This window comes from Cucurbita pepo, chromosome LG13 (genome assembly GCF_002806865.2).
Source record: "Cucurbita pepo subsp. pepo cultivar mu-cu-16 chromosome LG13, ASM280686v2, whole genome shotgun sequence".
NCBI lineage: Eukaryota > Viridiplantae > Streptophyta > Magnoliopsida > Cucurbitales > Cucurbitaceae > Cucurbita > Cucurbita pepo.
The window spans coordinates 6,509,768-6,532,216 of record NC_036650.1 but is presented as its reverse complement, the minus strand read 5'-3'; the positions used below and the strand labels follow the sequence as shown (position 1 = coordinate 6,532,216).

Here is a 22,449-nt window from a genome sequence, read left to right as displayed (position 1 = left end):
AGCATCTGAAAACGAGGAAGTCATACATCCACTCTCCCAACGCATAACTGCCGAATCAGCTCTGGCTGCTCGTAGACGCCTTCTTCTTCTTCTTCGTCTTCGTCTTTGTGTTCTTCATTCGTCAACTACTCAAGCTCTTGCTTCGTTATTCTTCCTTTTTTTTTTGCTCTCTATTTCTCTGTTCTTAGTTTTTAGCTCATCAGATGAGGCACAATTCCAAGAATCAACCTCAGGTACTTGAACTCTATCCCGTTCTTCCTTATCTCTTTCTATTTTATTGCTGTTTGTTTGATTGTTGTTGTTAATTTCGAAAATATGAGGAAATTTGCAGAGAACATGGGCTGAATTATGTTGTTTCGGTTGCTCGTGCCTACAGCTTTTCTGGCCGAGAGTGGTCTTGCGCAAATTGCTCAATATCAGCGCCTTAGAGTCGGATTACAGTGCCGATACCGAAGATGATGAGGATGTAAATTCTTCCGATTCTGAAATCGAAGGTGTGAAGTTTCTAACCCTTGAAATTTATTGAGCTATGTATTTTTGGCTTGGTGTGTGAATTTCATTGAATCTTCATGAGCTGAGCACAATACACTGTGCTATTTTGGGAATGCCTCGTGTTCTGATTTGAATATTTGATTGCTTTCAGCAGAATGTCGTTTTAGGGGAAGAGAATCACGCTTCAAGGTAGATAACAGAGATGAACCACTGGTTGATGATAATGGTAAATTTTGAAGAACATTAGTTTCTCCCTTACATTTCTCTTTACAAATTACAATTAATGTCCTTGAAGCAGTACCAAAAGATTGGCATTTGCAGAATCTGGCAGGAATGTATGCTTTAATTTACTTGACGTGTTTGAGAATAAAAATGGATTTGGGGAAAAGATACAGTACACAAAGAAAATTTAATACAACAAACTTTCTCTATCTGGAGTAATGGATTAAGAACTATATTTATCCAAAAAATTTAAATAATTTCTCATTTGTTTTTCCATTTGGTAATCTTCAAAAGAAGGAAATGCCTTCTTCTGGATGTTCACTGCGAGTGTTGGACACTCCTATTCAATTACTGTCAGATTTCAGCAGATTCATACCTTTCTGTATGACTAGTTTAACCTCAACTTCTCATTATCACCCTGTTTTACTTGAGGCTATTTCAACGTTGTAGATAATTGTTGCATTTAATATAAGATCACCTTTTTTAAAAAGAAAATTAAGTAACCATCAAATCCAAATTCCTGAGTCCCATGCTCTCGTTCTCTTTACTTTGGGTGCATAACATTATGCTTTTCTCCTAAGATAAGGTCGCTTTCAGCTGTATAAATCGCAGCCGAAGTTCTATTTGTGTTTGTGGGTGGGGGCGAACAATTTCTACAATACCTGACTGTTTTTAACTTCTTTATCTTCACAACATTGACCTATCATTAAATTGCTTCAACTTTAGATGTGCTGCCGAGGTTGAGAAGAAGAAATTCAGAAACATTTAGGACGCAATATATAAACACAAAAGAACTCAGGTATGATTGACCATTTGGAAATTATAGTATTTATGAAAAGTCTGATTAGTATTTTTTTTTTCTTTTGAGTTAAGCTATTTACTTTATCTCGTGTCAGAATATGTGTTGGGACTTGGAATGTTGGAGGAAAACTACCTCCTGAAGATCTAGATATTGATGGCTGGATTGATACCAATGAGCCAGCTGATATCTATGTCCTTGGGTGAGTTATTTTTTCTCTCTTTATATCATTGTTTTCCTCCTTTTTATGATTGAATTTTGGACTTCCAGACTACATGATGCTATCTTAATTTAATTAACTGCGTTAAAATTGTGTTCAATTATTTATTTTATATTTATAATGATTATCTCATCTTTTGTTATTAGTAGTTAGTTCTGCTTTGTCTCTGCAGTTTCCAGGAGATTGTACCATTGAATGCTGGAAATATATTTGGTGCTGAAGACAGTCGCCCAGTTGCAAGGTGGGAAGATATCATCCGCGAAACATTGAATAGGGTTAGACCTACTACAACTAAGATCAAATGCTTTAGTGATCCACCATCCCCATCAAAGTTTAAGCCATTTGACGACATCCCAAATTTAGAGGAGGAGATTCTGCAGGAAAGTGATAGTGACGTTGGTGAGGAGGTGCATCCATGTGATGAAGAATTCTTTGGCAAGGAAAATGGTGACGAACTAGTCAGGGACACAAATCTAAGCTTGAAGATCCCGATTTCGGAACTTTCTGAAAATACCAAATCAGGGATACCTGTAGAACAGGATTTACTGAGGCAATATTCTTCTCCAAAGAGATTGGATCGGTTAAATTGCTTACGGACTGAAGACAGCACAGAGAATGACGAGGTTGTCTTGCAACCAGATAGAAGATTAACTAAAATGCTTAGTGGGTCAGAAAGGATTGGTTTATGTTGGCCTGAGCCCCCACTACACTTACTACCCCATATTGTTTTAGAGAGACCTAACTCATTTAAATCAATAAAATCGTTTAAAGCATCCAAGTCCTTTGGGAAATATAATTCTTTTAAGTCAACCATGAATGAAATGCCATCAGGGGTTGCTTTGCTTGGAGAAATTGATCTCGAGTCTCTCCTAAAACGAAAGAGAAGATCGTCATATGTTAGAATAGTAAGTAAGCAAATGGTTGGTATTTTCCTCACAATATGGGTTCGTAAGAGTTTGCGAAGGCACATTCAGAATGTAAATGTATCTACTGTTGGTGTTGGTGTAATGGGCTACATCGGCAACAAGGTTCGTTCCCTTTTTCATTGTTTTTCAATTTTTGTTAATCTATGGATCCTGTTGTAGTTAGCTTGTTCTGCAATCTTGTGAGTTCTCTCTTTACTTCATGTTGTTTTGGCTTTCTACTAGAGTTTTTATGTAATGCAATATTATATAGTATGGTCGAAAGGAAATTGGTTGCCTGCCATAGGTCAATACCTTTAGTTTCTACATTCAATATTGGATCCTCGTGTTGCATCCTTTGTGACCAAATCATTCGGGGATATAAGCCAAAACCTACTAAAGTCTGTTATTAGTTATGTTTTTCATATCTGCACAGTGGAACTAACCAATATTTGTTAGTATTAATTTATTCAATGAAAAAGATATCTTAAATGGTTAGATAATTTGAATTTTCTTCTGATTGCCATGACTTGTTTCTTATTACATTTAGCCAAAAAGAATTCTGGCTTAACCATCGTTGTTGCTCATAATGCATAGCGAATTTATTATTTTAGTTGTCTCTTTATAATTTATCAAAGCATCTATTTCTTCAGGGATCCATATCTGTCAGCATGTCCATATATCAGACCCTATTTTGCTTTATATGCACTCACCTGACTTCAGGTGAAAAGGAGGGGGATGAACTTAAAAGAAATGCTGATGTGAGCGAAATACATAGAAGAACTTCATTCCATCCACTTAATGGTATTGGTTTTCCTAAAGTAATCCACGATCATGAGTGAGTATTCACAAGATGCCTATCTATATATTCATATCTAATTGGGTTATGTTTAGCTTCTTCTTCTATTCCACACGTTAACCATTAATATTCCGTGTAAGCATGACATGCCCTTTGATATTCACAAAATGTACTTCCGAAAAAAAAGATGACTTTTCTTAATCGCCAAAGACTCATTTTTGCCATCTATGTGGAACCTTCATGCGGTTTAGAATAGGGGGTAGGTCAATATGTGCCTTTGACACTTTACTTGAGGAATTTGTATTTCTCTTGTGTTGTCATCCACTAATTAGAGAGCTTTCTGAAATTTATTTAGCTTTTAGGTTGAATTTGGATTTCCAGTCCTTCCCTATAGTACATGTTTCTATTTTGGAAAATAATTATTTCTTATCCAAACCAAAAATAAAAACCACTATATGCCCAGTCCAGCAGGTTTAAAATTTTACAGAACATCTTAGTTGGAAGAAGGTAAAAAGCTGCAACATCTCAAATTAAAACAAACAATGGAATAATATTCAATTTAGATCAAATTAGTCATCTGTTCATTGTGATAATCAGGATTCTTACTACTGAATGCTCTTTGTCTAACATAAATTCTCTGTATTCTTGTTATCTAATGTTTTATAGCTTGCATGTTAATAGATATTCTTTTTCCCTATTTTCCTATTTGCTGCACATCTATATTTCTGTGTTCCCTGGATTTTGATGTAGTAGTTGCAGATCTATCATCTTGTTTTCTTCTTGAAAACTTTTGTAGCATTAGGTCATATTTCAGTCTTGATAATGCTTTAAGTTGATGAAATAAATATATATATTACTACTTAACTCAAAGTCGTAGTTGTTGTAGTACTTACAGGAACTGTTGTATCCAACTCTCTGACAACTCATTCTCTTTTATTTGCAGGCGGATAATCTGGCTGGGTGATTTAAATTACCGCATCAACTTGTCTTATGAGAAGACAAGAGAGCTTATCTCGAGAAAAGAATGGTCTAGGTTGGCTGAGAGTGATCAGGTACTTCCGTAAAGTAAATCTATTGGGATGTATGGGTCGCAACTAAACTTCAAAAATAGACGATGCCTGAACTTTAGGCATTTCTAGATTTTCTTTGTTTTTCTCTTTCTTTCTAGAACCAAGTAAAATAACATCTTCTTTAAGTGAACAAGAAACCAAATACTTTATTGGCTAAAAATGTAGAATGTACTTGCTTAAAAATCATGTACAAGGGAACTTCCGTTCTAATTCCATTTCGATCCGTTCTTCGGAAACTGAAGTTTGTGATCAAAGGCTAGGATTTTGAGTGTGTCTGATATCATCTGGAAAAAGCATTTACTTAACAAGTTTTTATTGTGTTTTTACAAGGAGATTGGAAGTGGTTAAGCAGGGGCTCTGGAATATGGTTATTTTGTGTCGAACTATGAATTATGTGGCAAAATGTCTACTTGTTCATTGTGTTTTTCTTACATATTGTCAGTTATTGCGGGAGCTTAAGAAGGGTCGTACATTTGATGGATGGACCGAGGGAAACCTAAATTTTCCACCAACCTATAAATACGAGAATAATTCAGAAAAGTATTGTGGCGAAGATCCAAAAGTTGGAAGGCGTACTCCAGCATGGTAAGCTTTTATTATTGCTGTACACGTTGATTTTATTTAGTTGTAGAGGGTCGTTCATATACAATCTACAAATGCATTGGTATCCATGTTTTTGGGTAATGTGTATACATGCTGTCTGTCAAATCCAAACAGGCATGCTTGTTCATCCACGTGCAGTTGAAAACTGAAGTTGCTGTCCAGTTTCTTCAGTATTGTAATTTTTTTCTCGCTTGCGTTCGATTTGCAAAATGAAAGAGGAACTGTAGGAGGACATGAAATGACAATATCAGAATACTCTGTCTGAACATACTTAAAGAAGACTTACCTCCGAAATGGTTGAGTTCATTGGCAATATGGTCTTTGTAACCGCCCAAGTCCATCATTAGTAGATATTGTCCTCTTTGGGCTTTTTCTTTCAAGCTCCCCTCAAAGTTTTTAAAACGCGTCTGCTAGGGAGAGGTCTCCACACCTAGGGAGAGCTTTCCACACCCTTATAAAGAATGTTTCGTTCTCCTCCCCAACCGATGTGGGATCTCAAAATCCACCCCCCTTTGGGGCCCAGCGTCCTCGCTGGCACTCGTTCCCTTCTTTAATCGATGTGGGACCCCCCATCCACTCCCCTTCGAGGCACAACATCCTTACTGGCACTCCGCCTTGTGTCCTCCCTCTTTCGGAGCTTAGCCTCCTCACTGGCACATCGCCCGGTGCCTGACTCTGATACTATTTGTAACAGCCCAAGTCCACCGCTAGCAGATATTGTCCTCTATGGACTTTCCCTTTCGGACTTCCCCTCAAGGTTTTTAAAACGCGTCTGCTAGGAAGAGGTTTTCACACTCTTATAAAGAATGTTTCGTTCTCCTCCCCAACCGAAGTGGGATCTCACAATCTTAACTTCAACAATTTGAATAATATATTCTCTGGACATCCTCTTATCATATCTGTATTTGTAGAAATAATTTTTACTCCTTTAAAATATAAAATTTAACCTTTGTATTTTCACAAACTGGTAAACTCCTTTATAACAAGACTTACCTCCTTTATAACAATCTCATGCATGAAATTTATTATTTGTTTGCTGCATTTTCAGGTGTGACCGTATACTTTCATATGGCAAAGGATTGAAATTGTGCAATTATAGGAGGACTGAAATTAACTTTTCTGATCATAGACCAGTGACAGCCACCTATGTGGCCGAGGTCGAGGTTTTCTGTCCCCGTAAGCTACAGCGAGCCCTGACATTTACAGATGCAGAGATCGAAAAACAAGTAGCAATCGATGTATACTGATTTTTGATCAGTTGCTTAGATTGAGATGTGGCGAGAATGTACTTGATCATTCATGTGCCTCAAAAAAGATAATTTGGTGTAGCTTCCCGGTGCAACGAACATTGCAAGGTAAATCCAAGGAGCCCAATCTCTTACAAAACCAAAGATTTGGCTAACAAATGTTGTGTTTGGAGATCATGTAGCTCATGAACTTTGTCGATAACTTGTATTTAACTCCATTCTTTGGATCATATTCTTTCTGTAGCTAGAGATGTGTATTGCAGTGGTTGTGTAAATGAGTTTACTGTAGGACTTCATTTACATAACATAGAGGAATGTACCACTCTTAGTTTGTTTCTACTTCCACGGGTTTTCCAAAGTATATGAGAGCTTAGCATTTGTATATCAATAAAGTTTGAATGTTTTGAGATTGAGATTTGTGTCGTCTTTTGTTTTGCACTTTAATCAATTTTCTTGCAGACTGGAAGTATTTTCCAAAGGGTAAGGTCCATTTCTTGATTTGGGCTGTGAAGAAGTGAAGATTGCATTTATATTCATGGATATGTAAGCTCTTGAAGGACTTGGAATCCAACGCCAAGGTAATAATTATTCATATTTTCTTGTGAACCATACTAATATGCATATCAAATCTTTGAACTACTTGTTTTTCTTGAAATTTCTTGTGTGCCCATTGCTTCTAGGGGTTATCATAATTACGCACATTTCATATGAAACTTAGCTCTTATTGTTACTTCTTTTTTGAGATTATGATCTTTTATCATGATTTTTGCTCTACTTACGGACGGACGCTGTACGATACTGCATGCCCAAATTCCCTCCAGAACCCCGACTTTCGAGGTTAAGGCCTAGGACCCTACCCGGCCCTTCAATAAGCCTATCTTTGCCCCTCTTGTCTATTCGATGTCTCTATCTTGCTCATGTCTCAACTTGTCTTCAATGACAACTTCGTGAGGTGTGTTAGATGATGCACCATTCTCCTCGGTCGCATCATGGCACTCATCTAGGCCCTCGCGTGGCCGGATGGACGCCACTTGAGGGTCGCCGCTTCTCTTGTCGTAACATGAGGGTCACAACCTACTCTTTTCATAGTTAGGTTGTGACATTCTCCCCCACTTAAACTAATCATCGTCCTCAATGACATAATTGGGGGCACAACCATTGTTGGGTTGTGACATTCTCCCCCACTTAAACTAGTCATTGTCCTCGATGACTTACTCCCGGGCACAACCACATTAGATTGTGACACTTTTTTTTCTTTCTTTTTGAAGTTCTTATCACAAGGAGTAGGAGATAGGAGAGTCAAACTATGATCCTTTATATTATTTGATCGCATATAGAATTCTTTAGAGAGCAAAAAATTGTTATTTAACATTATATCAAGTTCATTTTCCATGCTCCATACACATTATTTATTGAAAAAAAAAAACACATAGAAATTACTTCTCTAAGGTTTAGAATGGTGCAGGTGGAAGAGCATCAAGTCTTCCAACACAATTCTTGTAAACCTTCATAGGATTAGGCTTAAAGACTTCGAACTCAGGAAAATGAAACCAACCAGCAAAAGCTCGAGCACACCTCTTCCCCATGACTTTCACGAAGACGCAACAATTTAGGTCCAATTCTTTCGTACTTATATTGAAGTAGTAATTGTAAAGTTCAACTTGACATTTTGCGCTCTTCATCATATCCAAACAAGGTCGCAGATTTATTCCTCTATCTTCGTCTACCCATCTATCCCATATAGGTGAATTGTAATCGTCGTCTGCCGTTGAAGGTTGAACTAAGAATGCCAAGTTTATTGCCAATAAGAGAATCACCATTGCTCCCATTGCGTTGCTTCCCTTTGCCATGTCTAAGTATTTGCCTTTTTTGAGGTGTTCAATGTGTTCGTGTTTTATTTGATAGAGATCATTAAGTTATTTATAGATAGCGAGAAAATCAGATCATCTAAGAGAGATAAAAACAAGTAACATTGGTAACTTATGTATTAATTAAAGGAGTTATATATCTGTAGTGGTTTCCATTAACATTTAAATCACTTTAATGGCGAGAGACCCGTGTTTAATGACCTTGTAGAAATGGTAATGGTTATAGTCATAGTAAAAGTAGGTTGTTACGGTTAAAAAGTAATTATAAACATATGCATCAATTAAAAAAAATTACTTAATTATATACGTCTTAAAAATAAAAACAAATATTCGATAACATAAAAAATATAAAATAAATTAGAAAAGTCGAACATATGATACAATAATTGGAAAAATAGTAAAAACATTGCTTAATTATATACATCTTAAAAATAAAAATATTAGATTTTAATGATATTAAAAGTTTTCCGTTGATAAATGGGTTTTGTCCATAGACAATAGTTTTGTTTAACGAAGGTAGTATCAAAATTTTATTAATATTTTGATTAATATATATATATATATATATATATATATTTATAGAAAGAGAAAATTTTAAAAGTTAAAAGATATATTAAAAAAAACTAATGGTTTATGTATATAATTTTTTTTTTTTTTTTATTAATTTAGTGAAGATAAAAAAAATGGTATAAAAAGCCGATTTTAGCGTTTCAGTCTTTCAGATCACTGACCGCGAAAACTGAAGAGCCATTTGGCTCCAAATTTGTGATCGCCTGAAGCTCACAAAAGGAGAAGGAATGAAGCTTCTCTTGTCGTTCTTACTTCTCTCCGTTACTTCTTCAGTGATACTTCACTTAGCGAGCCGTCCTCAACCGCTCCATTTCGTCAGGTTTCTGCTTTGTTTTCGACGTAATGTTTCATTTTCTTTGTTTATGCCTATGAGAACGCGATGCTTTCTGTTTGGCGGCTGAGACATTGGTGTGACCGAGTAGTTGATGATTTTGAACGTAGGAATTAGTGCTCCGCGAGTTTGATTAGTTCCATACATGTATCTTTTTTACTTTATGTTCTTTCATTACATTTTGATTTGTTTTCTATGAGAATTGAGGCGAGGAAAGAGTAAGTACGATCCAAAACGTTTGTCGTCCTAACTTCTATTTTGTTCTTCGTTTGATCTGTATTTTAGATTGCGCGTCTCGGACTTTGGATTATTGTGCTTGATCGTTTGATTTGAGTTTGTGCGTCTTTAAACCGGTGTTCAGTTCGTATATGCAGTAGTTTTCAATAGTTGAGGCTTTTTCGTTCTAAATTTCTTCGTTATTCCTTTGTCATGTACAACCTTAGATTGCGCGGCTCGGATTTCCGGTTATTGTCTATGATTATTTGAGTTGATTTTGAATGTATTTTTAATCGGTGTGATTCAGTATATTTCAGTGGTCGTGCACATGGCTGTTCTGCTAGGATTTTACTCGAGGACATTAAATCTCAAGGTAGCTAGCTAGTCCTTGGAGACTTCCAGTATTTTGTGGTTATTTATGTATTATGTTATTTTGAGGTCTGAAATGTTCGAAAATTTATTTAGTGATAGCATCATGCAAGGTTAAATGACCAATAAAGAGCTTGAGGAGGCCGTTAAAGCTTTCGGTCAAAGAGTTAGTAAAATTTCTAGGATATACAGGTAATTCTAAGAGTTGTAATTTCCTTATTACCACGCAAAGTAGGCCTAGTTTATGTGCTGACGTCTCTCTCGCTTTCCTTTCCTTGCTCTTGGATGCTTGATCAGTTATAGGGGAAAAAAAGGTATCTCTTGCATGGATTGATAATTTGAAACATGAAACTGTAAAATAAAATAAAATAAACATTGTATGTTGTTTTAGGTTCGAGTATACTAACATTACTGTTGTTATTTACCTGTTCTATGGGGCTATATGCCATGATGAACTGCTAAAGCATGCGTCCATTGTCAAACTTCCGAATTATTAGTCATCTTTGGTATACTGTTGATATAATAGTGGTCATTGTTCAGTGCCTGTTAACATGGTTGCTCTTTGACTGCATGTACTATCTAGAAAGAAAAATCATAGGGTGAAAAGCAAGAAAGCTCTTCGACTGCATGTACTGTTTCTGTATGTATGGGCCAAGTGTAGAATTGAATGGAGTATTTTTTATAAGAGCACCTATGGACTTTCTCGAGGAAGTTTGTAATGATTTTATTTGATTTTTCAGAACATAGGTAATGTACATGGACATGAGCCTGTTGACTGAGAGCTTCTTGGCAGTTTGCTAACTGGATAAGTGATAGTACCTGAATGATCCATTTGTAACTTACATATTTTATCTTTCATTTACATACATATTCAATCTCATTCATATTCACCATGTCACATGCATTTATGTTTGCTTATAACATTTTTATCTATAAAAAACAGCATACTTTCTGCAACAGTGAAATATTGTGGACTTAAAACAAAATGAAAGTTTCAATACGACAACATGCATCTGTTGTTGGACTGAGTCTATTAATTGTTGCAATTACATTTCCAAACTCCATTATAGTTTCTTTTTCCTCCGTATTGTAATTCCCAGGTTTGAGAAAAGAGATGAACTCACACTTTAAACACAAATGGATTTTTGTTGTTGATTTAAGAGTTCTTATTATTGTTTATGTTTTCCAAGTTTGCGCCTGTTATGTCGCTCTCTACTCTCAGCATCCCAAACAGTAGCATATCTTCTTAATTTGAGGATTTTCCCATCCTCTTACCTATGTCAATGCCCGTAAATAGTCGTTGGAAATGTCTTGCAGTTGATCTTAGGAATACTAAATATTTCTTGTCATATGAATAATTTTGGATGTATGGAGCAATCATTACATGCATGGTGTTTCCCAGAGATCTACCATCTCTTTAGTTTAATAGAGGAATAGGTCGTCTTAACCTTTATGCCGGAGGGGTTCCTCCTTGTCCAATGGCACCACTAAACGCTTCGGAAGCTTCTTTCCAGGGGCTTCCCATGTCTAAAGACGGGTCTTCTTTCCTACCAGTTTATTGCTTTTCTCCTGCGATCAACTGCTTTTCACCATTAAATGGCCCAAACCAATTCTATGACGTTATACGTTCACTTGGTGTCAATTCTTTGTCGCCAACGATGATGAATATGCACGACAACTTGAAAGTGCATTTTAGAGTTAATGAATTACTCTCTTTTAATTAAATGGAAATAAATGCATATATCACATCCATGCGTCATGATTCTGAAATTAATGAATTGCTCTCTTTTAAAGTTCATTTTAGAATTTACACAAGATTGCTGTAGGTACCCCATGGCCCATATATGGTGGCATGAAAGACTGGAATTATATATACGGTGGCTGTTTTGAGTAGACTTTAGAGATTACAGAATAGATGGCCTTCTGCTGCTAATCAGGTTGGAGTTGAGTTCAACCCATCCCTGCTTCAATAGAAAGGAATAAAAGTCTTGTTATTCTATTACTTTCAATAAGTGGAGGTTTATAAAGTATTGGCTGTCATGTCAATTTTTCTCCTGTGGATTTTAGTGATCTTTGCCCTTCACATGACTCTCGTTTAATCTGACATACGTGCAGCTTGCTACCATTTTAGTACAACAAGTTGAGCATGTTAAAGCTTGTTGCAAGCCTTATTCAGGTACACCTTAGTTGTCTTTGAGTTGCATATACGTCTGTCAAACGAATTGGAACTCTATTCAATGAGTTTAAAAGAACGTTGAAGACCTCTGCTTTGTAGCTAAGTTACAAAATCATTTCTATGCTCTATTCAGACAGGAATACATGGAAGAATTTTTTTCATCAGAGTGGAAGGCCGTTACCTGCAACCATTACACTCAGAGGAATAGATTACTAGGTACTTTCAAATCTTTAAATTTTCTTTGTGTTATTCTGCAATTAATTATTTGGGTATCCTTTTTCTTTCATTTTGTATTTTAGCTTCTACCACGCCTTTTCAGAAAATATCCTATATATAGTGAATTACAAGCCTATTACTAGCAGATATTGTCTTCTTTGACTCGTTACGAATCGTCGTTAGAAGACAAAAAAATTTGCTAGCGGTGGACTTGAACTATTACAATAAATTATAAAAAAAAATTGATTTTTGAATCTGGTATGGTACTCAATTGAATTAGATTTACACCAAATAAGTTCAAAGGTAAAGGTTGTATATACTGAGAGGTGAACAATCTACCTAATAAATATTCTTAAATTTAATTGACAGGTTAAAGCTAGTCAAAAGTTTGCCGACTCTCTCACCGGTTAGCTGCACCAAGAGAGAAATATGAAGGTAAGTGCTTCCGTTTCCCTTTTAACTGTTTATGTGTAGTCTTGATCTTTGTGAAGCATGTTGAAATTCTCCATGTCCTAGCCTCCTAGGTGAAAATTTTAAACACAAGATTCCAGGTTGAGATGAATTTCGTATGATATTATATATATTGAAGGAAAAGTAGTTTATCATGTGCTTATGACGTAGGACACTGAATATGGTCTACTGTAGACATGAATGTATTACCATATTCTTTTCTGTTTTATTGTTTGTTTAATATCGTTAGGACAAAAAAAACAGGATTTTGAGAAACATAAATCTGTTTTAATAACACTACTTTTTTAGTTTTTGAAATTCTCCAACTATTTCCAAATATATATATATATATATATATATATATATATATATATATATATATATATATTTTGATAATCTTTTAGTTTTTTATTTCGAAAATCATATTTGTTTTCTCACTTTTTTTACTTGTTTTGGCGAGCTGCTCTCCTTTTAATCACATTTGAATTCTACCACTTTTTTTAGTTTTCAGAATTTGACTTATTTTTTAAAACTAAACACTAACTTAATTTTCAAAAACAGAAAATTTTAAACGAAATTGTTAATCAAACCGCTCCTAAACAAATGATTATCAAACCACTCATGTCCAATAATAGGGTATTTTCTATCTTGCTAGCTTCAAAGAATCTCCCGTCCAAGAATTCACTGTAGTGAAAATTGCTTGCCACAAGTGTTTTTGTCAAATATTAATGTAGTGAAAGAGTATTCGAGTGTCGTGCTCAGGATTGGTCTTTTAGTTTATTCAAGTACCACAAATACGATCGCACGAGTCAAGAAGACTAAGGCTTAAAAAGCCCATTTCTTGTTTTAGGTATTATTTTCTTGGCTGTTGTTTTAGTATTTATTTGCTTTTTATTTCAGACGAGGATGAAATCTAGACTTTCCAAGTGGGGTCTGAAATCGTTTTATTTTGTTTATTTATTTTAGGTTACTTTTCATTTATTTCCCCCAAACAAAAAAGAAAAGAAAAAGAAAAGAAAAGGTGAGTTTATGTTGTATTTCTTTTTAAAATTTCTGTACCATTTTGTGGTGATCTAGAATTTTAGGTAATTGAAACTGTTGCAATCAAGTAAAAATTACTCCCTCTTTTTCCACCATTTGCTTTAGGATTAAATCTCAGTTTGGTCAATTCTTAGAGCTTCATCATCATTTTAGTTTTCTAACTTAAAAAATGATTGTTCGTTTTGGGCTCTAAATAATATGCATTTTGTTACTATTTTGCTACTTTAATATTCACTCCTTAGTACTCACTCAACCAACTTGCACAACTTTAATAGATGTCAACATCATCAAAGTTTCATTATCTATTATTGAAGAGTAAATAAAGCTAAGGGATCTTATGTTCATTTTAAAAGTATTGGAGAATTTAATTTGAAAAATTGAGTGGGCAAACGACACTTCGACCTTTGTTTTAAGATTTGTCAAGATGCTTGGAAAGATCAAGGGTTTCTTGATACCTCTAGAATCAATATAAGAAGACAAGTCGTTGAACGCCCCAGTTCCAAACCTGGCCGCGCTTCTGTATTCCACAAGTGTAACAAAGCAGTCAGAAGCACTAGATTTAAATGAATCAATTCCAATTTTAAAATGGAATTATGCTTTTATCAAAAATGTTATAATCTAAAAAAGAAAACGAGGGGAGGAAGAACAAATGAAAATTAATAGAGAAATCAGGCCCATGTTTAAATGACGAAATAATAATAAGATGTGAGGCCTTAAAATGATGACCTGCATCATCGCGGCTGGATGGGTTTCTGAGGCATTGGACACCTCTTATTAGCAAGCATCTGCTTTGTTTTTTCAAGAACGCCAAAAAATATAGCGCCTCCTAACCCTATCCACAATACCCTTGGCCCTATGCCCTGCAATAACAAATAGACTCACAATTTATTTGGTTCGTTTTGTAAGGGAGGAAGTTCGTGTCGTTGTATCTCTTCGTCATAGTTCTGGACTCTTAAGTGGAGCCGTTTTGAGTGATTTAAGGTTTTGAATCTATTATTTAATAATTATTATTATACTTATTTGTTATATTATATATATTTGTACCTCTAGATTTTGAAATTTTTAGTTTTTACTCTTGAACTTCCAAATTTTTTTAACAAAAATACATTTTCAAATTCTATCTTATTTTAATGAAAAAAAAAAACTATATTTCAGAACAAACGTTCAAAAGTAAAAAAGAAAATTTTCAAAATTTGAGAGTATGATTAAAACTTATCTTAAAGTTCAAGAGTACGTAGAATTTAACCTAATATAATAATAGTAATCTCAGGTTTGAAGAACGAGCAACAAACCTTTAAAAAGGCACGTGCTCCTTCTTCCTTCATTATGGTCCTACAACAATCACGAATACCTTGATATTGACTACTTGATCCCTGCGTAATATTAAAAATCAAGTAAGAAAAATGTGTCCACACTTAAAAAAAAGTTAGGGAGTAGCACATGAAAATCAGTACCTGAATCATTAATCTAGTTTTGATCACATCAAGAGGAGTGGTTATAGCCCCAGTAATAGCACCTACAGGGGAAAATGATCCGAAAGGACATTAAGCATTTGAAATAACTAGATTAACCGTTGCAAAGAGAAATAGAACAAAATTTTCAAGATCGACATAATTTAACGCACATCACATAAAACATGTACTCTCAATCAAGAGCTCTGAAGGTTTGAATCCTCCACCCCACATGAAATCAAAAAAAAAAAAAAAAAAACCAAATCAAATATTTTTTTTCCAATTCCGTGAAAGCAACCTCTTTGGGAGGCTAAACGAAATTCTGCTACATCATAATAGTTTTCTTTTTCACAATGTGTTAAGCATGAAATGCATGATTTGGCTATTTACGTGCGCAACCAGATATCGGTCAAGAATAATTTGGGATCATAAGGTGAGTGCATGTCATTGTGGAGAAGGAGACTAGATTAGAGAAACTGGAAGATGAATATTGCATATTTGTAGATACTAGAAACAGCTCCTAGGCACCTGCACATAACGAGTCCACTTGAAACATCCATAATTTTACGTGCTAAAAGTTTCATGGGACCAATATATGCAATGGTGAATAAGAACAAGTTCTGTAAACAATCTTAGTTGGACTGAAACAGACATAGAAATGAGTAGAGTCCAACTATTCAGTTTATAATGTTCCAAAGATGAACCGATAAAGAAGAAAATGCTAAAGTGCTTCGAGTTTTAAACGTCATGAACTTCCAGCCCAAACTCTTACAAAAACAAAAGAAGAAAAGATGTCATTCGATGATTTACCAGAAAAGGCACCAATTATAGCATTCTCAGGGTCATTTGGATCTCTTTGCGCCTGCATCAAGACGTACAATATTCATGCTCCTTAACAAAATTGTAAACTGGCCATGAGTTGTTAACATTTCAACTTAACAAAGAATAGTGGATGGAGAAGTAGAAGTCTATTAGTTGATGGAATAAGTTGAAGATTACAAAATCGTCTTATGGATTATTTTGTTGCATTTGTTCCGAAAGAGAGCTTGTATTGAACTTACTGCTAGCTTGTACCCTATCCTAAGTTGTTCATAAATGCAGAACTGAATGGCATCAAATGGCAAATCTCGTAGTAAGAAAGATCCATACCCCTGAGACATCAATCAAAGAAACAGGAAAGCGATCAATTACCAATATGCAACCACAAGAAAAAATACACTCTCTTTCGCAATAAATTGGTAAAATATTTATCGAATAATGACGGTTAAGGACGTTTGGTGTAGTATGAAAAGATCAGTAATAAAGTGATTACTATTACCGCATAAAGGCCTTTAAAACCTTCCCTTGAAACAATAACGTGGACAGCATTCGATGTAGATGCAAAGTGGCTAGTCTGCATCCTTTGCTTAACAACCTGGAAACGATGAACAAGTAACGAGCTCAGCAAGCATGGACATAATATTGTAATAGGGCAGCTGAATTTAGTTACCTCTGTTGGTACACGGATGATCGATGAAGCCACTCCTCCTATGACACCTGCAGTCTGTAGGTAGCTTGAACACCTATTAAATTAACAAATAAAGAGCTCTATCCAACATTCTGATGCAATAGTTCGCTCTAAAATATCATTGGAAAAAAAAGACGGAATGCAACTTAGGGACTTTTTTTTTTTTTTTAACAAAATAGCGTAGCCGAAGGGAAAACATGGTCGGTGGTAAATCTTACCAGATGAGCTAAAGCATTGAGGTTTTCGGGGAGAGAATTGAGCAATTTCTGCTTGGTAGGTTCATATACACCAACGAAAATGGCAGTGGCACTGATAATAGTGAAATTATAGAACATTAAGCACAGACGTCATATGATGAGAATTAAGAACAATTACTGCATTAAAGAACCAACACACATAATTTTAACTATTACTATTTCAATATATTAATGGATGAACGAGAATTGTAAGTGACTCAATAACAGCCAAAAATCAAAGCACAAAAAGGTCCACGGTGCAATAAATTCTGAAAGCAAGAATTGATGTTTAAACAAAAATTGGTTTTCACTCAAATAAAGACATGCCGTTGCTACAGGCCATAACATCAACATGAACGAAAAAAATTAAAGATTACTTAAAGGTGTTAGGAGAAAAATTACTAGAAACCAGGTTAAAAAGGAAAGGCATTTGGAGCGCGAGACATTCTCATCTTCCATACAAACTAATGGATTTTTTCAGTTTCTCATATGATATACTTTCATATTCAAAATCACATTCGAGAAAGATTTCTGTTCATGTTAAAACAGAGCTCCAACATTGCAAACATGATACATTTATCCAACATAGCAGAGGAGATGATGAAAAATATCGTACACTTACGGTAACATCCCAACAAGATTTGCAGCCAATCCAGAATAAAGACCCTTTAGTACAACTTTTCCTCCTCCATGAACAGCCTATCAAAAACCATGATTGTATAATTCCAAAATCACCAGGTGCTACACATTCAAAAGCCAACATATGACAGAATAAAAGCACAAAGGCCCCTATAGTTTGTTCGATGAGCATAAGAAAATCAAATGGGTAGAGGGGTATGGATAATGACTTAAGCAAGGGAATGAAGTGCTTCAGCAATAGCATAGTAGAGATCGTATAACTAATCAATCCAGGACAAATAATTTCAATGAAGAGAACAAAAAAATATAAATATCAGTCTCCAAGAAGCAGAACGTTTGAATAGATGAAATAAGAGCACAGCACTTAGAAGTATTAAGTGAACAGAATAATTGCAAAAAACAGTAGAAACCAAAAATTTAAGGATCGAACGTTCTAGGAGCCTAAAAGGTATTCACTGTCCAATTGGAAGTAAACTCCGCATATAAGGCTACCTGTAGACGAGTTTTTACTGTATCAATTGGATATAGAGCAGCTTCTACAACGAGGCCAGCAGCACCTCCAGCTATAGCCCCTTCTGCAAAAGTTCATAACAAAGGAAAATAGAGATGATAGGAAATTGGGACAATCTTTACAAATTTCAGGCATGAGAAAGAAAATATTTGGATACAATGAGCAACTTCAAAAGAAGAAATCACTGCGAGTCATGATCAATATAATGCTGTTTAAACTGTTCATAGCTTTATGAGATAGTGTGATAGTTAGAACAAACTATTAGAAGCCTTGAAGACTAAAGGGCTTATAATCCTTTGGATAGAGATGCGAAGGAAGAGGAATGATTTAATTGGTCATTTCCGTCATATAGATATTGTGTTTCAGGGGAGTTCGAAATGATGACTTCATACACATAATATATTGTACTCAATAATACCATGTTTTGAAACCTGCAACATAAACTAGGCACACAAGCATCATGATGATTCTCAGAGAATTTGGTTCCTTAGGGACTTTGTCCGTCTCTATGAGAATCTGAAACTACAGAGGTACTGGTTTTCCAAGCACCTGGGAAGTTCCTCTTTTTCTCAGAATTAGTAATATCCTTTTTTTTTTTTCTTAATGATAAGAATAGTTTCCCTGACAAATGAAGTGAATGGACAAAAGCATACAAGGAACCCAAGGAATTGAAAGTTCCTCTAACATATGCTAATCAAATAAAGCTCATAGTTACAGAAAGAAAGATCTATGTCCATGTGAAAATTTAGTCACACTTAAGGAAAATTACTCTCCCACAAGACACGTCAATCCCAAAAACAAACTTTGATTCTTGATAAGGAATATACTTACTGAATAATGTCTCGTCAGTATTTACCCAAGAAATCCACTTACACATTAAAATTGTTCCTTTGCGAGACAAAAACCCAGTTTGTTCCACAAAAAATAATACTAATACGAATAAAATGAGAAAAAAATATATGAAGGATTTCTAAAACCTGGTTTAGTAAATCTAGAGTGGGATGTTTGATCTCCCAATGTTGTTCAACTAAAAAAAAAATCTATAGGACAACCATCAACTTAAGACTTAAAGGCAACAGTAAAAGTGGAAACATAAAAGTCAAACAACCGAAAATGAAACTTAGAAATTCAAAAAAAAAANTTAATCTAATTTTAAAGAAAGAAATTTAAGAAACTAAAACTTAAAATTAAGTATAATTAAAAGAAAAAACTCATACAATGCTGCCTCTGGATAATAGAGAAAAACGCTCAGTTAGTAAAATATTATTACTACATTTTTGTATGGAACCTTAAATTTTACTTCCTCCTTGGGTGTGTTCAATTCGAGTAATCAGATAATTAGCGCAAGCTGAGCCATGCTCCAGTATAGCATGCTCTGAGAGTGTTTCCTTTCATTATATATGTTCTTACTATCATTCAAGCATGTCTCTGCATATTGTGCACTGAGACTTAAACTGTGTACATCAGATCAATCATATGGAATGCTTAAAAGTTAACCATGACTTCGTTCAAGTTTAATAAATTAAATAATACCTACCATATAAGGTACGTACAAAATCAAACTCCTTATTTTCTCCGACATTAAGTGTTGCAGAAAACTTGACGGCCTTATTTTTAGCGTCTTTCACCTCGTGCACCAAAATATCTGTATGATAAATCAATTTTTCATTACAAACTGAACCAGAAGTACGAAGAAATTAAGTGAAAATAATAATGATTATTAAAATGATAACAAGGTTAGATAAACTGTTGGAGCTTGAAGAGACGAATATCGTAAGCAAGCAAAAAATCCACAGAGCCTCGAAGCTTAAAATTTATTTCGATTACTGACAAGCGATCAGTTCATTTGAAAGAAAAAGTCAGCAACAAGCTCTGACATGATCGTGCCAGATAAAGCACAGAATTCATGGACTTCGGAATCTCATAAAAGAAACGGAAGCAACGGAACGGCAGCTAAAAGTCTCGAAGTTATTATAAGCATTCTTAATGATTTCGCTAAGGACGAGAATCAAGCCAAATTTGACAATAAGCAGCAGGATGGAGTCCGATTCTCGGTTGACTACTGAAAATAACTGAGAAACTAATGAACTCCAAACTGACATATTCGGATCAGTAAAAGAGAACCTCTAACAAGGAATTCCGTGTTCGTGGAAGAAATCTTAGTTTCATTACCACCTTAAAGTAAAAGCTCTTTCACGTCATTCTATTTCTATCAGGAAATAACAAATTACTCGTACAGCGCGTCCTTAAACAACGCTTAATAATGACTACGCTAATCGACGACTACTTTCGTCGTCTACATTCATCAAGCAACAACGAAACTCAAGCTCATCAAAATTGTTCCAGAACAAACTTATAATGGCTCTTCCAGTCCAGACCAAGTAAAAACAATAACGAGTTGAATTTTCAGATAATTGTCGGCGCGATACAGATTGAAGTGAACAAAAATCTCCACATCGATACTATCTCGTTTCGATAATGAAAACACGAAATGGAGAAATCAATACAATAACGAGAGTGAAAAGTGAGAAAATATGAATTGCTCTAGTTAAATTCCTGTTAGCAGACAGAGAGCGACGAGAATCAGTGACAGCTCGTTCGCTTTCGCCATTAACGAATAGCTAAACTTCAAAACTTCACCATTTTTTACAGCAAGAAAGAAGAGACGGAGATCAAACAACAAAAAGAGATCGAATAAGATGATTTTCGTAAAAAATTACCAGGTGAATCTCTCATTCTGGCTGAATTCTTCTGAAGAGTGAAGAGTGGAGACCCGACGCGCCAAATCCATTCAAAGAAAGAGAAAGAGGGTTCCATCTCAGTTTATATACTTCTGGACACTGGCTTTACGGCCCATTTTTTCGTCGTCGAAGCAAAAAAATTTCATACTAATTTTGTTATTTATATATTTTCTATAATTTAATCTCTAACCACAAAATTCTCCACAATGGTATGATATTGTTGGGCATAAATTCTCATTACTTTGTTTTGGGCTTTACAAAAAGTTCATACCAATGGAGAGAGAGTATTCTTTAATTATAAATCGTGATCCTTCCCTAAATTATGACTTTTATCCTCCAATATATATAACCATATTCTTAATTCTCAATAAATTTGTTCATAACCACATCAATCATAATTTATATACATTTATTTTAATAATTTTGAAATTCTAGATCACACCGTATGACTGTATTCATAGTAACTATCAATTATTTTAAGTACTTTTTAACCACAATTCTACGTTCTAATTATCGCTCTCATTCAAATACAATTTCAGCTCATTAATATACCATTCCTTCTTAGCTTCTCAAATTTCGAGATTTGATCCATCGTCAACTCAGTCAAATCTTTTTGTTTGTTTGTTTTAATTAGACAAACTTTAACTGATTTGATCAGTATTTTGCGCCCGCTACTCTACAAAATTTGACTTTTTATCAATAGGTTGGGCAGCGTAGCAAAGTTAGAAGAGTAACTATATCAACATCACTATATATCTAAAAAAAACGCATGAGAGAAATAAGTACGTCGTTTATTGCCTCGTGGGCCAAAACAAATAAGCCCATTTCATATAAATTGAACTTTCGGATTATTGTCACTTACAATCTAAAAAAGTCACTGCGTGTTTGTCTGATCATAGTTCAACTAATATCGACATATATTTTCGATTGAGATATCAAATAACTTTATTCATATATTGATGGTAATATATTTTTTAAATTTTTTTATTATAAAGTTACGAAAATATTGTAGATATTTTTTAAATCTAGACGGTAAAGATATTGAATTGATATATCTTTGAAACACGGCAGTGATATTTTTTGAAACAAAATATTTAATAGTTTTATTCGGAAATAAGGGTAAATGTATTTTTTATATATTTTTTTTTAATTAAAGAGTATCATTAAAATATTTGAAAATTTATAGTTTTATTTTAGATAAATTACAAAGTGTATAGTTATTTTTATTAATTTAATATTTTTATTAAAAGACGTGTAGAGCCCACCTACCTATGCTAACATAAATTGTCGTCTCCACGTGATTAAATAGGAGAGATCCACGTAATGCATCATTGAACCAAACGTCCAAATTATAATAATTAAAAAAAAAAAGGGAAATTATACTTTATTTTCCCACCGAACAAGAAGGATGCCTATTGGCTACTGACACCTGGCAGTCTATTGGAAGGCAAACGAGGCCCTCCGTTATTTGTGCGCTTTAGTTATCTTGGACCGTCCAACCTTTTTCAGTTTTCTCGACAGCGACAGTTCATAGGTCACGGTCACGGCCATTAAACGGCTCAACGTGTTCGCTTCTGGTCGTGACACGTTTCTTACTTTCTTTATTCGCCTATCTTTTCTTTGGACCGAACGACGGTGAGTCACCGATCCTGTCGTCTGATCAAACGGGAATATAATGATTTGGTTTGCGCTTTTCTTTCCCGTTAACCGTCTCCAACAAGCTTGAAGCTATTAACATCGATCGCTTTCTTTTTTAATTAATATTTGGAGAAA

General features: G+C 34.7%; 2 protein-coding genes and 1 long non-coding RNA gene across 9 annotated transcripts; 2 read left to right on the top strand and 1 right to left on the bottom strand.

Moving 5' to 3' along the window:
- The first annotated feature begins 106 nt into the window (after positions 1 to 106).
- On the top strand, positions 107 to 6,767 carry LOC111808877 (type IV inositol polyphosphate 5-phosphatase 3-like). Of its 3 annotated transcripts, none has more exons than XM_023695101.1 (10): positions 107 to 233; positions 377 to 494; positions 644 to 718; positions 1,441 to 1,513; positions 1,611 to 1,715; positions 1,906 to 2,761; positions 3,289 to 3,473; positions 4,378 to 4,486; positions 4,947 to 5,089; positions 6,156 to 6,767. In XM_023695101.1, the coding sequence occupies exons 1-10, from the start codon at positions 204 to 206 to the stop codon at positions 6,352 to 6,354; spliced, it is 1,893 nt and encodes a 630-aa protein (XP_023550869.1). In that variant the 5' UTR covers positions 107 to 203; the 3' UTR covers positions 6,355 to 6,767. The 3 variants fall into 3 exon arrangements, with proteins under 3 accessions (XP_023550869.1, XP_023550868.1, XP_023550867.1); XM_023695100.1 differs by having other exon boundaries at positions 332 to 494; positions 647 to 718; XM_023695099.1 differs by having other exon boundaries at positions 332 to 494.
- A 2,194-nt stretch (positions 6,768 to 8,961) lies between these two features.
- Positions 8,962 to 12,560, top strand: LOC111809370. Of its 4 annotated transcripts, XR_002817212.1 has the most exons (8): positions 8,962 to 9,111; positions 9,647 to 9,712; positions 9,805 to 9,900; positions 10,449 to 10,542; positions 11,535 to 11,645; positions 11,824 to 11,884; positions 12,018 to 12,100; positions 12,470 to 12,560. It is a non-coding gene; the product is annotated as an uncharacterized LOC111809370 (long non-coding RNA). The 4 variants fall into 4 exon arrangements; XR_002817213.1 differs by having other exon boundaries at positions 9,657 to 9,712; positions 10,449 to 11,645; XR_002817214.1 differs by having other exon boundaries at positions 9,811 to 9,900; positions 10,449 to 11,645.
- Positions 12,497 to 20,727, bottom strand: LOC111809369 (S-adenosylmethionine carrier 1, chloroplastic/mitochondrial-like). Of its 2 annotated transcripts, XR_002817210.1 has the most exons (14): positions 20,656 to 20,727; positions 19,473 to 19,580; positions 17,917 to 17,999; positions 17,408 to 17,484; positions 16,768 to 16,858; positions 16,532 to 16,585; positions 16,361 to 16,456; positions 16,104 to 16,193; positions 15,853 to 15,904; positions 15,046 to 15,107; positions 14,884 to 14,964; positions 14,318 to 14,451; positions 14,047 to 14,108; positions 12,497 to 12,620 (listed from the first exon to the last, which is right to left on the bottom strand). XR_002817210.1 is itself a non-coding variant. In XM_023695821.1 (13 exons), exons 1-12 carry the CDS (start codon positions 20,669 to 20,671, stop codon positions 14,323 to 14,325), a joined length of 939 nt encoding a protein of 312 aa, XP_023551589.1. In that variant the 5' UTR covers positions 20,672 to 20,727; the 3' UTR covers positions 13,875 to 14,108; positions 14,318 to 14,322. The 2 variants fall into 2 exon arrangements, 1 of the variants encoding a protein (XP_023551589.1); XM_023695821.1 differs by lacking the exon at positions 12,497 to 12,620 and having other exon boundaries at positions 13,875 to 14,108.
- Positions 20,728 to 22,449: the final 1,722 nt, after the last annotated feature.

What these genes read in the sequence shown, in the direction of transcription:
- LOC111808877 (XM_023695099.1), top strand. Translation starts at nt 204, where the DNA reads ATGAGGCACAATTCCAAGAATCAACCTCAG. An exon ending in ACCACTGGTTGATGATAATG is followed by an intron (nt 719 to 1,440) that starts GTAAATTTTGAA and finishes CTTCAACTTTAG; the next exon opens with ATGTGCTGCCGAGGTTGAGA. An exon ending in GGAAGGCGTACTCCAGCATG is followed by an intron (nt 5,090 to 6,155) that starts GTAAGCTTTTAT and finishes CTGCATTTTCAG; the next exon opens with GTGTGACCGTATACTTTCAT.
- LOC111809369 (XM_023695821.1), bottom strand. An exon ending in CAGTAAAAACTCGTCTACAG is followed by an intron (nt 17,485 to 17,916) that starts GTAGCCTTATAT and finishes GGTTTTTGATAG; the next exon opens with GCTGTTCATGGAGGAGGAAA. An exon ending in AAACTAGATTAATGATTCAG is followed by an intron (nt 14,965 to 15,045) that starts GTACTGATTTTC and finishes AATATTACGCAG; the next exon opens with GGATCAAGTAGTCAATATCA.